We start from the raw sequence: 14747 nt of genomic DNA, 5'->3' as shown, positions 1-14747 counted from the left end.
GGGCAGATGGACAGACAGACAGACTAGAAATAGAACTCAGGGCCTTGCACATGCTAGGCAAGCCAGCTACCACTGAGCTACACCCCAGAACAATATTTTTTTTATGTAACAAAGTGATAGTTATCTCCCATCAGAGTTATTTATTGTAAATTGCTCTAATGCTAATGGAACTAAAATGTTAATTGACAAAGGAAGGATTTGAAGACCTTTATTGCCTTACCAACCATAGCAATGACCTGAAGACATTCCTGCACTACCAGTCAGGTGAATGGTCTGGTAGAGTAATGCTCACTTTAAGAGAAATAGCAACTTTTCCGCACCACTGTGCAGAGGCCTACAGCACAGCTGTTTACTAAGTATCCTTTGCTCCAGGCTGGCCTCTGGGTCATTTTGACCAAGTTTCCTCCTTTTTTTTTTAAGGGGGGGTCAAGAGTGTGACTCAGCTGATAAGAGTGCTCATGTAACCTCCAAAGCCTTAGGTTTGATCTCCAGAATCTCATAAACTGATTACAAGTATGAAGGTAGATACAGGAAGATAAAAAAATTCAAGACTCTCACTGACTATGAAGCAGGTTCAAGGCTAGCCTTTGATATATGAGATCTTGTTTGTATGTTTGGTTGGTTTGGTTTTTTCGAGACAGGTTTTCTCTGTCTAACAGCTCTGGCTGTCCAGGAACTTGCTTTGTAGACCAGCCTGGCCTGAAACTTAGAGGTCTGCCTGCCTCTGCCTCTGCCTCTGCCTCTGCCTCTGCCTCTGCCTCTGCCTCTGCCTCTGCCTCTGCCTCTGCCTCTGCCTCTGCCTCTGCCTCTGCCTCTGCCTCTGCCTCTGCCTCTGCCCTCTGCCTCTGCCTCTGCCCTCTGCCTCTGCCTCTGCCCTCTGCCCTCTGCCCTCTGCCCTCTGCCTCCCAAGTGCTGGGATTAAAGGTGTGTGCTACCATTACCTGGCATTTAAAAATTATTAATAAAAATTAAAAAGATAAATTAATAGAACAAAGTAGGAAAGTGGTAAGTGGCTCGTTACTAAAGCTCCAAAATGATTCTCCATACTGCTACCGTGGTGATTTTGCTAGAAAAAAAAATCTGGTGTTATTACCAACTTCTTTGTATCTCTTAGTGACTCTCCACTGCTATTACCCAGGCTTTTAGACTGACACCTACCTACTCTGCTTGATTCAAATAAGAACAAGAACAACAACTCCAACTCAGCAACACCCTTTGCTAGAGTTCTCCTTGCTGGCTTCAATTCGGGAAGCCTGTGAAAAAGAAAAGCCAAAAGAGGAAGCAGAGCTCCTGGACCCAAGTTGGAAGAGAGACTCTGGAGCCAGCACCCATGCCACTGGTCCTAGCTTCCGTTTCCTCTCTTTCTACTTTGTGATGAATTGTGGTGTGCTCTTAGTATCGGCATCAATGTGCAAAGCCATGGGTCAGAGGTGCCAAACCCCATCTGTGCTCTTACTTTCTTGTGGCTGATTGTCTGCTCCCACAGAAATCCATGTTTAACGAGGTAAATTCTGCCTCACCACAAAGGGAGCACTGGCATAGTTAGACCAGGCACTTGACCAATGGCTGAAGGGTCCTAGGACAAGGTCCTCATCCATCCCACTCCCTTATCCCTTTGCCCACATCCAGAGCATCAGAGTGAAGCCAGACCTCTCTGTGACCACACTGTCTATGGTGCACAGGACAGCAGTGGACCTGGACGTGGGGGGTGGTATGTGCCAAACTTTTCAACATCTGAAAATCTGGGTTGCTTTTGGAAAACCATTCTAGATTTTTATAATATTTTATGGATATTGTATATTTTATAAGTTTATACCTTTCCCTCTTTGATTATTAAGAAAGTCAAGGTAAAAATAATTTTGTCTCTCTCCGTGTGTGTGTGTGCAGCACGTGCGTATGTGTGTGCAGATTCATGTGCCTCTGTGGAAGGCGGAGGAGGATATCACCTAGGCTAGCTGGCTGGCTAGGGTGCTCCCAGGATCTGTCTGTCACTGCCCCATAACTCCAGGGGTTATAGTCACATAAGTCTTCATCCAGCATTGATATGGAGGAAGAAGATTCAAACTCTGGTCTTTGAGCAAACTTGCATGGGACCTATTGAGCTATCTCCCTAGCCCTCAAGGCCAACATTGTAAATCAAACTTAATAAAGGACATGGGATCTCATTGCATGCATTTTTAGATATTGTTCTTATTTTCACTTATTTTTATCATGTGTTTGTATGTGTTATACATCCTTCTATTCCAAAATCTAGAAAATACAGGAGAGATGAACACGACTAAATAACATCATTCTTTGTCCTCAAAGGCCTCTAAAGACTAACAACTACTGGTAGTCCAGGTTCCCACAGTGCTGAATTTGTTTTTGTTTTTGTCTTTGTTTTCCAGTTTCTCACTCATAATTTCACTGAGTCATCATCAAATCTTATGAAGAAAGTAAGGCTGATGGTATTTACATTTTACAGAGGAGGAAGTCAGAGGGGCTTGCCAGGGAAGTTGACCTTCCAGAGTCACCATTGGTAGACAGCACAGTCCATAACTCTGAACACAGTGCTCTGACTTCAGGCTGTTGCCTTCACCTTCCTTCAGTGCCCTGAAAATTATCCTTTACTGTCTACACATGCAGTACAACTCTAAGTACCAGCCTGGACTTTGCTGCAATAATTCAAGGCTTTCCTTCTTCCACCGGGTTCATCCACAGTGTGTCTCTTTTCCCAGGCTTCTTTTAGACTTTGGTGGCAGATGCAGTCATGTGCTCCTTTCCTGTTCCTGCAGAGTAGCCTCTGCATGATGTAATAAGCCTGGCACTGGGCTAGGGGCTGATTCTCTACCAGCTGTGTGGCCAGAGCGTTAGCTCTGCCAGCTTCGGTTTTATCCTCTGTAGAACGTGGTGGCTGGAATCTCCTGAGTTCCCTTTCAGTTTCCCCTTCTCTGGTGACCCTACCCTCTTATTTAGATGATGTCTCTTGTAGTTGTGTTGTGTCCAAGAAGAGAAAAGGATGGATCCACACGTTTGTTTTTGATTATGATTACAGGCTGTAACCACAAAAATTATACTTTAAGAAGTTTGAAGTCACATCTCTGCCTAAAGGGGACATCACAGAGTAGAGATTTGAAGGGAAATTCTAAATGAACTGGATATTTTATCCAACTATTGACTAAGTGTAAGGGAGCTTGATTATCTCCCCACAGCTGGTTGAGCCTAGTGTCCTCTTCTATGTAGGGGGAATGGCACTATCCAGCAAGAAGGTTAAAGGTGATTGGCATGGAATCCTATGAATGGCAATTTCAGTCTCTCTTGGTGTCACAATTATCCCTCGTGATAATATCCTATCTAGCAACAGCATACGCCCAATCTTGTTTACTCCTAGAGCACCGAGGCTGGGGAAGGTAGCCATTTTCTGTATTTAGCCACACATCTACAGCTATTCATTAAAGGCACTTTATTACTATGGGCACTTTGCATAGAGACATATTCAAGAATGAATAAGATAATTGTCTCTATCAATAACTGATACTTAACACAAAAGCTTTAGATGAGTGTGAGACGTTAGAAAGAGGAGGAGCTTTTGACCAATCCTGCCTGAGAAGATTGACAAGTAGCATTAAGTTAGCAGTTGGAAATGAATGATATAGGGAGAAAACCTCAGGAACTTCTGGTCAAGACAGAATCACACATGCACACACACACACACACACACACACACACACACGAACAAGAGGGATAACATATATGGTATGTCAGAAAGTGATAAAAGAAAAGAAAAACAAGGCTTTGCTTATGGTAAGGATGAGAAAGCAAGAGGGAGAGAGAATGAGCAAAAGGAGAATCTGAAAAAGAAGGCAGATGATAAAATTCAATACTAAATACTCTGTTGCTGGCAGCCTGCGGGAGTTCCTAAGAGATAACAATGGAAAGGAATTCTCAGATTGTGCTACTCTTGGATATTAGTACCTCTGTCGTTGCAGTGCATAGTGGGTTAACTGTAACTTGCCCTGAAGAAACAGCTCTGTCAAACCAAGTCATGGAAGACTCACATTCTTGCATCTTGCTGCTCTCTGGCCTCCTGGGCATTGTCCTAGCCCTTATACTGAAAGCCAGGGCCTCTCTTGCACCTTTGGGAAGGGTCATAATCTACGCAAATTCCTTTAAACAAGTGACTTAAGAATTGTGTGCTGCTCCTGTGTCACTGAAAACTTAATCACATGCCACATACCTCCCAGAGAGGAGGTGCGGTGTCAACTCTAAGACCCTTAACTGTTCATCTACATCTCCAAGACAAGAAGACAGATGGGGATGGGGAGGGAATAATATATGTTCAAACTTATTTATTTAGGGGCCTTATTAATTCCTAGATTTAATTTGGCTTATAAAAGTTATCATTTATATTGCTATGCTAATCTTGTGAATGCTCATGTTAATTAGTTTGCTTTAAAAACTAATGGTTGATCTAGGACCTACACAGGGCAATTGAGAAAAATAGAAATACATTATTTTTGTTTCAATGTTCCAGTTTTTTTCACAATTAGAACAAATTGATTGTCAAAAAAAAGCAATTTTTGAATCGCATCTCTAATGCTGTCAGGTTTTGGTGTTCTAGTTTCTATGTCAATGTCTTGCAAGAAGATTAGAGTCCTATTTGGGTCAACAAAGCAGAATTCCTGGAAGAGCTGACTATTTTCAAGGCATAAAGCCAAACTGCATGGAACCTCAGGCTCACAATGAGGTTAGCAACTCCAAGTCACCCTCTCGATGAGCACCTTGGTGTGGTGGGACAGAATTTATTTGGATGCAAATTCAAGATTTAGGACAAACAAATCAGGTGTAAACACTCGATATTAGTACTACCCACTACTAGTGTCATTTTTATATTATGTAGTCAATTATTGGGCTGAAAGACATGAGGGAAGTGGCAGTTTTTGAGCAGAGAGAGCCTCTTGGACACCAAGGAATGTCTGGAAGAGTTTTACTTCTGAATCGTAACCGTTGATCAAATCCCTTGAAAACCTCTATCAGTGGGGCCTCTGCTTTCCTATCTCTGTCCCACTGTGTTAGCTTTCCCTGGCTGTGACCAAACTATACCGGAGAGAACAACTTTAAAATGTGAGTTATTCTGGTTTATAGTTTTTGAGCTTTCATCCCACAGGCCTTGGTTCTGATCCAGGGCCTATGGTAAAGCCACCACCTTAGAGAAGGGGTGGGGTCTGGGAGGGGTGGGGGCAGCAGGAGTGGCACTGAGGATGGAGGGCATCTGGAAGAAGCTACTCATCTCATGGTGTCCAGGGCACAGAGAAAGAGAAGCCTAGCATAAGACATAGCCACAAGGACACCTCTCCAGTAATTTGCTTCCCTAAATCTAGGCCTCATCTTCTTCAAGAACCTTCCAAAATAGCACCATTAGCTGGGGGAACTTAGCAGAACACTCCATATCCAAACCTTCTTCTCATGGTTTGCACCTGAGCTATGGCTCAATTCTTTACTTTCTCCAGTCCCAAGGTTCTCTCTCTCTCTCTCTCTCTCTCTCTCTCTCTCTCTCTCTCTCTCTCTCTCTCTCTCTCTCTCTCTCCCTCTCTCTCTCTCTGTCTCTCTGTGCCTTCTTTACTAGTGCGAGTTTCTTAATCAGCAAACATTATTTTATTTCTTTCTTTAGCTAAATACTTCTAACAACTTCCCAAATGAAAGCAAACTGCACATGAACCTCTCCACCATGTTGCCTTAGCATGATGCTGTAACTTGTCCACTAGTTACTACTATAAAGCAAGCCAGTTCAAACCAATTGGCCACCACCAGTCACTTTTATACATTGCCTGTTCTTCCCTCATCTGACAAATTTAATACTTTTGGTTCATCACGAATGACATTTGCTCTTTCCAAGCCCTCATGATTCGACTGGCATAGCCACGTAGAGTTGGCCCCCACTATCGTATGTATATGTGTATGCATATATATATGCGTATATATAAAATGTTATATCAATGTGCTTAGAACATGACTCAATATGATGAAGCCAATATACACATATTACATGAATGTTTCTCATCTTCCAAACGAGGAAAGTAATGCTTGCAAAGGTTAAATAATTTGTAGAAAGTCACATGGTATGACCAACATTAAAACCTAAGATGGACTCTGAAATGCATGGTATGTTGTTGAATAGACGGACATCCACGAGATCACTTTTGTAATGGCATCAGCCTACCGCATTAAAATCAGGATAATGAACTACAGACAGTGCAGGGAAAACTCACTGTTGCCAACTACTTATGAGGCCCTGCTTGCGCAGCAGTGTGGGTTACTCAGGCCGTGACAGTGCAGCGGCAACCTCCTGGTCTTACCTGAGGTTTTCGTTCTCACACCAGGTCAGTGTCCTCTTTTATAGGTGTTATTATAACTGTCTGAGGGCGACACAGCCTGACCAGTTGAAGTAGGCCTAGGACATTTTTTATTACTTCGACTATTATTTATCATCGCCATCAGCATCATTATTACCTAAGCCATTCTCTTTCGTTTATCTCTGACTGAGAGCAGTATGCAAGTGGATGCTGGGTAGACAAGGACTGGATTAAATGCCACAGGCTGTGGAAAGTAAAAGCTTATCCTAGTCCGTGAAAAGCAAATCAGAAGAGTAAAGCTTGTCTAATACCAAGGCTAGCAGCCTAAGAGTCCTTCCAGCAATGCTGCATCTGTTGACTCCTTGCTAAGTGCACGACTGAAGCGAAAATTATGATTCAAAATAAAATGTGAGACTCCTCAAGCCTTTACCTGTGAAGGGTTCTTACTAGCTGATTAGATCTTTTCACCAAGGACAGCCATGGAAATCAGAGGACAAGGATGTTTCTTAGTCCTCTTGGCTGGATAACTTAAAAAAAAAAAACCATCAAGTGAGCTAAGTATACAATTTCCAGTAGTTCATTTATTCTGCAAAATATCCTAAATTACTTAAGGGACACAAAGCAAACACATTAAATATAACAACAATAACAAAAAGTGCAAGTCTAGCTGTGACAGTTTCCATTTAAAGAGATACTCCCTTCAATGCCATTGGTCCGTGCTCTGCACCAAAGGGTATTTTGATGCCTAAACCTATAAAACAAGTTTGATGGTGAACTATCCAGATGACATAGTCGTAAAGAGTCTGGGTTAGTGAATTAAGATGGTCAACGGGAAGAAGAAAGACTTCCCATACCAATTACTAACATGCCCCTCCCCCAGTCATCACTCAGCTCTTTTCTGGTGGTTACGAAGGGAAGGAATTGCTTTAGACTTTGTACAATCCAGGGTTTGCATGAATATTGGTAAATAAGGAGTTTGGAGATCAAATTAGAATGTTGTTAAAGCACCAGTGCTTTAAAGGAGCTACTTTCTTGCTGGAGCCCACCTAGTCATTCTGAGTTCAGTCCTCTAGAGAGAACAGGGCCACTTTCCCGTTCTACCCAGGACTTGCAGTTGTCTGACATTTTGCTTCATCTTGATTTAATGGACCATAGAGGATCTTTAACTCCCGGTCTACATCAGTGCAAATAAAGGTTAAATCTCTCACTAACCATCATGAACTAGTCTAATAACTCACGAGAGGCTCTGGGAAAAGAAACCGAGAAAGCAGGTGTGCAGGCGTGATTAAAACATGCAAAACTGGCATGACTGCGGGCAAACGTTCCATAATCTTCCCATCTCCAGAAGCCTGCAGCGAGCTCCGCAAGCAGGGAAACTTCCCTTGCGCCAAAACCCGGATCCCCTGAGCCAGGCCTACCAACCCAGGGGCAGTTCTGCAGCCGGGAGTCCCGACCCGAGCTTGCGCTGAAGGCAGGAGCTCCCATTGGCCACGCGCCGTGGGGGAGGAGGAGACTGCGCCGAGCGGGAGGAGGGGAGGCCCGGGCCTGTCCCTGCCCCCTCCGGCCCCTCCGCCTGCCTCGTGCGTGGTTACTATGCAAATTGCAGCGATTGCGGAAATAAACAAGGGGGTAGGGAGAGGAAAAAGGGACTGCCGAAAGGATCGCAACTTCTGCAAAGTCTCTTACAAGCACACCAGGCAAATCCAGAGAGAATCTGAGAAGCAGCCAGCCCGGGTTAGATTGGATCGCTTTTAGAGAAAGAGAGAGAGAGAGAGAGAAAGAGAGAGTCCGCGGGAGAGGGAGAGATTGTGTTGTGAGAAAGAGAGAGGGGAGGGGGAGGGGGCGAGAGAGAGAGAGAGAGAGAGAGAGAGAGAGAGAGAGAGAGAGAGAGAGAGAGAGAGAGAGAGAGAGAGAGAGAGAGAGAGAGAGAGAGAGAGAGGAGTTCTGCAGTGGCAGAAGCCTTTTGATTTGGAGTTAAAAAAATTATCCAAGAAGCCTGCAATTGGCCAGCAGCTTTAAAAAAATCTCTTCCGGGTTTTCAACGGTTCCAAGTTTATTTAGCTATTTTTTTTAATGCAAAAAACAGGGGACAAGCTATGAAGCAATTCGTCTGAGCATTTTAAAGTTTTTCACGTACTCTTTTTACATTGCAATGGTACGTGGTACATCTTAAACTTTCTATTTTACATTTATACTATATGTGTTATATAAACAACGGTAGAATGGTTATGCTTAATGAGTAAGACTTTAAAATTTCTCTAGCTTGAATATGCACTTAAGTGATTGCTGGGTAAATGTCTATTGTGATGGTTTTCTTTTAAAGATGCAGCTTTGTGGATGGCGTTTTATTATGTGCAGCAGAGACCGGGTTTCTTTTTCTTTCTTTCTTTTTTTTTTTTCAGGATTTGAAAAAATTGCTGAGCTTAACAGATTTTTTTCTTCCTAGCGCTTGCTCGGTTCCAGAAAAGGGGGGAGGGGGAGGCGGGGGATCCTGTACGTGCTCTGCTCTGTTAAAGACGTCTGGCCTCTGCAGTCAACCTAACCCGAAAAGAACTGTCTGGACCCGAGAATAATTGACGATTCGATCCTCTAATCAATGGGACAACCTGAGAGATTGACAGAAGCTCTATCCAATCAGGAGAAAGCTTGGGTGTACAATGGTTCGTAATAGCCTTAGGGGGCGGGGCAAAGGAGATCTGAAGTTCTTTGCAGTTCTGAAGGGGATGGTGTGTAGTTCAAGCTGTCAAAGAAAGATACCCGCGCTTCCGGATTTAGCAATCACAATAGGAAAGGGTTTTTGAGTTTAAAGGAGAAAAAAAGCTGTTTGGGGGATTTTTGCATGAATTCTGTGTGCCTTTTAACTTTGCAATTTTGGAAAATTCTGCTAGAGTAATATTTAACCTTGGATTAGTTGTTGTTTTTAATACTCGGGGAAGTTGGTAACTTGTAAAAGGAGAGGTTTACCTTCTTTGAAGATATGCCTCAAGCTGAGGGACGCACTGCGTGTTTCAAAGCTTCTCACTGGTTCTTTTAGACTTCATAGGTGGATGGACAGCTGTTCTATAGATTTGGAAAGGAGGAGGGAAGGAGTAGACTTTCTTGAATTCTACTGTTTCAATTGGTGGTCAGTAGCAAAGAGCGTTTTAAGAGCCACCAACTCCACATTTCTTCTTGTTAGAACAACAACCCTCCTGGAGGGTGTATGTGTGGAAGATGATGGACTCTTCCCATTAGCTGCAGTCTGGTCTCTTGTTCAAGTCCTTGACATCTGTTTGTTGAAACCAACTACCTTAGTTTGTCTTGGAGAGGTAACTTGCAGCCTCTGGCTCAAATATATTAACCACCTCCTAATTCTTCAGGGAATGAATGGAAAATAATATGGATTTCTCATGCAACTATTTCCTTAGGCCTTGGGCCTTGCAGTCAAACCTGGTTTAGAAAGTTGATGTGACAAATCAATTGTATGCTCAATTTTGCAACATGATTCAGTTGGGGATTATATGCAAGTAAGAGAAATCTCCATGTGTGACCAGCAAGTTAAAAATTAGTGAAGAAAATGCTGGGAAATGCTAGTTAATAGAGTTAATCTTGGTAATAACTATAGAGCAAATGGTATTGTCACTTAGAAATCCTAGTCCCATCTTCATTACTTTGGGCATTAAAATCTAAATCACATTTATACAATTTCCCAATTAAGTAGACTAGAAATGAGAGGTATTTCAGATGTATGTAGAAATGAAACTTTATTGACGTAATTTATACATCTAAGAGGATTTCACTAAAGCTGGCAAGGTAACATTTCTGCAAATAAAACAGTAAATGCAAGGCTGGGCTCTGTGCCAGGGAGAATATGGATAGCAGAGAGCATGGCAGGAACCTCCTTTTTGCAAAGACAATCCGGTTTCAAGGCAGCCTCCTACCATTTGCAAAATAAACGACTGGAGTAATGTTTCCAATAAGGGGTTTACTCTTCCTAACAATGGGTCATTTATATGATTGCAATAAACTAGTTTTCATATATCACCTGTGTTTCCTACACGCTCTTTTCCCTTCTCTTTGCCCCTCCCTTTCCTCCCCCCTTTTTCCCTGTCCTTCCTTCCTCTCCCTCCCTTAGTATCTTTGTGAACTCTAGACAAGGATTTACTTTTGCAACCTAGAAGAAGGGAGAAAGTTAGAAATGCTTTTTACCCTGTCAGTCCTCTCAGGAACATCTGTTTCTTTGTGTGTTTAAATTTATGCCTGTTGGAGAGAAAGTTTCCAGAAGCCATTCTGTAACTGTAACTCTTCTACGGTATTTTTCTCAGTCTAGTTTGTAAAGGCTGTAGTTGGAACTGGGCTTTGTAGTGTTCCCCCGCCCTTCCACCCTCCTCCGGAGCGGGGGAGGGAGCAGGAGCTGGCACAGATAGGAGAGAAAGCAGGAGCGGATGTGGAGGGCTTTGGTGCTGAACTTGGATCCAGCCCTTGCCTAGAGGGCGCAAACAATCGTCCCATATCCAAAAGTCTTACGAAGGGCGCCAAAAGTTACTTAAGATAATATTGCTAACCGCAGAATGCTGGAAATCGCGGGCACATCCACTGCTGCAACAAAAGAAGTTTCTAAAGTGGAAATATCAGCATTCAATTACTTTCCTCCATTTAAAAAAAGAAGGTATGGCGAAAGCCAGTTACTTTTTTTTAATTCCCTTTGAGAATCAAAAGTAAGAATCTTTGCTTTTTTGAAGAGACAGATGTGAAGTGTATCTTTATATACACAATAATAAATAATAATAGTAATAAAAATAAAATCAATCTGCTTTGGAGGAGCTTCCCCAGAGCACACACGGGACAATAACTTGTCACCGTGCCTCAGTTACATGTTGGGTCCCTCAGCCAGAAACTTCTGTCGAGGAAACTTGGAGAGTCTTGAAGTTATAGATCCTAGCAAAGGGTTTCCTGGCCAGGAATGTTTCTCTAACTCCCCTTAGCTTGGAGGACATTTCTTCCTTACTGAAAGACACGAGGAACCAAAGAAAGGCGGTTTCTTAGTTTGGCGAAATGAACGTCCTAACTAAAAGTTGAAGTTATTATTTTCCTTCAGTCATTAATAAATAATGAACAGGTTTCCAAGAATATCAAGAGCGGGGGAGGGGGCGGGTGGGAAAGAATGGATTCATGAGTATCGGGGCAAATATTTTAGCCCCAACAGGACTAGAGAACAAACAAAACTTTAGAGGTACAGTCTGTTGCAGAACATTTTAGTTGGCTTTCTGTAGTAGTATTCTTGCCCCCTCCAAAAAAAAAATAACAATCTGAATGACAAATGTCCATACTCCACCAGCCACCTTTCTGTTTTCTGTCCGGTGGGCATACCTGTAGAATCTAGCCCTGTCACCTCCACCAGGGAGCAGATCCCTGGTCTGTGTGCCAGTGTCGGAATCTGGGGATTTTTGAGAAGGACTGGTAAAAACAGGAGGATGCAAAACTTCAGGAAAGAGAAGAGGGGAAAAAATGAGAGTTTGAAGAAGACAGGTATAACCCCCTCCCCTTTCGGGAGGAAAGCGAGCCTAGAGAGAAAAAGCGAAGTTAAAAAAAGAAAAAGAAAAAAGAAAGCTGGAAGAGCAGGCTTGTTGGCAACGTGCCAAACCCTAAAACCGCCCCCCCCCGCACCAAAACAATACTTTAGCAAACCTAAAATAATTGCAGGAAGCTCTTTTCCATTTTTTCAGAAATATTACCTGGAGGACGCGGGGGGGGGGGGAGTTAAGGACTCACAAAACGCACCCTTCTAGAGGGTGTTTGGGGAACGCAGACTCGGAGGTAGCCCATGTCCAGTTCTGGGCTTCAATTTGGGAACACAAATATATATCCCTTTCCTAAGGGGACAACCCTTTCACACGTTTCCCTCTCAACACACAGAAAGATGTCCCAGCTAAACCACTGTTGTTTCTGACGTGACATAACTTTTTTTGGGCGTTTGTATTCAAACCCACCAACTCCCGACTTCTAGAAGAACGACCGCTCATGACTCCCCTGCCTTGCTTTTTCTCCAGATCCCTCCTCCTCCGCAATCTGGGGGAATCTTTGGGGTGATCTTAGCATTCCCCAGCACCCGGGTTCTGACTGCTTTAGGGCCATGGCTGCACAAAGTTAGCAGGCTTTTGTGCATAATTACCTCTGCCGACGACACTATTCCCACAGAAAGCTTCGCAGGAGAGATTACAATGCTTTGAGCTTTACCGCATTTCAGAGGAGGGGGGGGTGGTGAAAGTTACCTAGAAGGTCTGATTTTTTTTAGAAGAAATTTGCATACATGCAAATATACCTCGCGCCCTTGTCTGGGGCTTCTAGGGAGCCCACCCAGGGGCCCACGGGGGTACGGGGCGCCCTGGCAAAGTTGCCCCAGTCCTCCACCGACGTCCGCGGAGGGCTGCGGCGCGGGTGGGGGGATGGGGAGGAGGAAAAGTAGTTTTGTTTGCTTAAGCACATCCTGTGGCAGCCTATAGCCGCCCGGAGGACACGCTGAAAACCGCTCCGCCGCCGCGTTCCCGGGACCGCGCCGAGCGGGGCGGGGGCGGGGGCCGCGGGAGGCAGCGAGCGCGGAGCAAGCGGCGGGCGGGCAGCGGCACAGGCTGGGGACCGGTGTCAGCGCCGCAGCCGCCCATCCCCCACCCAGTTTCTCCCCCCCCCCCAGCCCTCCTCTCCCCCCCCCCCCCGCGGCGGCGCGAGCGGGCGGCGGCCGAGCGGTGCGGTGCAGAACGCGGCGCAGGCGGGCGCGCGGGCAGCTCGCGGGCACCCGGCCGGCCGGCGCGGGAGCGGGAAAGGGTGCGCTATGCCTTTAACGCCCGCGTACAGTAGACAGTATAGTGGAGTGTAGGGAAACTCTAGGCGGGGTTAAAGTTCAGCGCGTGGAGCGGCAAGAGCGCTGGCTGCTGCAGTTGAGCCGAGTTGGAAATGTGAACGCAAGAATCAGGCTTGATTTTTTTTTCCTCCCCCCCTCTCCTAGCTCTCTCCTCCTCTCTCTCTCTCTCTCTCTCTCTCTCTCTCCCTCTCGCACCCACACTCACGCACACCTCCAGCCCGCACACAGACGTGCACGCACCCCCCGCCGCCCGGCAGTTATGTATTCTCCGCTCTGTCTCACCCAGGTAAGCAGCTGCGGGGGCGCGGGGCGGCCGTGTGCCTCGGCGGGAGCCGTGTCTGCGCGTGTTTCTGTGTGTGCGCGCGCGTGTGCGGGGGGGGGGGCTGCAGCTTTAAGAAAGTAACTTTGTTTCCATGCGGGTGCATTCCTCCTGCTCGGCCATTTGTGTGGGCACATGGCTAATGGCGCCCTCTTATTAATGCGTTAATTAATATCGGGGCTCCGGACTGCAGAGCGCTGGGGCTTTGCGGGCGCCCCGCACGTGTGTCCGCGGCTGCAGCCCCTGACACGCTGCAATCTGGACTCGGCGTCTGCGGCGCGGAGCGCGGTGCCCGCGGTTCCTCCGCGCCGGGGAGGGGCGGCTGAGTCGCCCGCAAAGCCCCGCAAGCTGGTTGTACCGGGGCGCCCTGTCTGCCCGCGCCCTCCCGCGCCACCGCGCCCCCCGCCGACGCCCCGAACTCTTACTTTTGTTTTGTGCCAGCTTGCGGGCCGGGCCGGGCAGCGCCCCTCGGACGCAGCGGGCGGTGCGAACCCTCGCCCCGTGGGCTGTGTGGACACACACCCGGCGCTGGCCCAGGACCTTGCGTCCTCGCCTCCGGCCCCGCGCGGCCCCAGGCGAAAGTTTCGGGGTCGGGCGTGCCCACGCCGCGCAGGCCAGAGAGCTGGCGAGGCCGCGGGTCGGGCCGGGCTGGGCCGCTGCGGGTGGAGTGGGGCTCCGGCCCGAGGTCGAGCGGCGGCTGGGACCAGAGTCGCCTGCCCCGCTGCTGTCGCCTGTGCACGGCCCCGGCGGTTCAGCACGCAGGACCCGGCAACTTTCCCTGCAACCCCACTCGCAGAGTGGGGCTTAGAGCCCCTCCGCCCCTCCTGCTCGAGCCTCCCAACCCATCTCTCCCGGTCTTGTCTGCACCACGGGCAAGAAAACACTGCTATTTTGCGGCTCCGGATCTGGTCCCGTTTGAATATATTATTTATTTTTTTTTCTGACTAAAAGGCATAAAGTCAGAGTGATTTGCGCTAATTTTTCTTTTTAAGCACGAGTCTCTATACTGCTTTTAAACATTGCAGTCTGACCAGTAATCACCTACATGAAGTTATATGCTTCCAGTACAAGGTTTATTCATGACTCCCTCAAAATCCTGCTACCACTGTGCCTTCAATGAGCTGGAGCTAACGGTTTACCGGGAATACTTTGGAAGGCTGAAAGTATCAGTAGCTTTTCCTCTCCCCTCTAGATTCTGGATTTATTTCCCACATGACTTCCCTTCTTACTGCAGTATCTAACAGCAATAACACTGGCT

General features: G+C 46.3%; 1 protein-coding gene across 6 annotated transcripts in view; it reads left to right on the top strand.

Moving 5' to 3' along the window:
* Nucleotides 1-7908: 7908 nt before the first annotated feature.
* Nucleotides 7909-14747, top strand: part of Nfia (nuclear factor I A) — a 341159-nt gene continuing 334320 nt past the window's right edge. For 3 of the 6 annotated variants that reach the window (XM_040757137.1, XM_040757136.1, XM_005074314.4), the window contains exons 1-2: nucleotides 7909-8066; nucleotides 8419-8487. In XM_040757137.1, coding sequence (XP_040613071.1) covers nucleotides 7926-8066; nucleotides 8419-8487 — 210 coding nt within the window. In that variant the 5' untranslated portion in view covers nucleotides 7909-7925. Of the gene's footprint in view, nucleotides 8067-8418; nucleotides 8488-13067; nucleotides 13457-14747 lie in introns of those variants that run through there. The other 3 variants (XM_005074316.4, XM_005074315.4, XM_005074313.4) reach the window with 3 other exon arrangements.

The sequence above is a fragment of the Mesocricetus auratus genome, unplaced genomic scaffold (assembly GCF_017639785.1).
Source record: "Mesocricetus auratus isolate SY011 unplaced genomic scaffold, BCM_Maur_2.0 Super-Scaffold_100014, whole genome shotgun sequence".
Taxonomy (NCBI): Eukaryota; Metazoa; Chordata; class Mammalia; order Rodentia; family Cricetidae; genus Mesocricetus; species Mesocricetus auratus.
The sequence above is the reverse complement of the archived record's forward strand: the minus strand, read 5'-3'. Positions and strand labels throughout refer to the sequence as shown.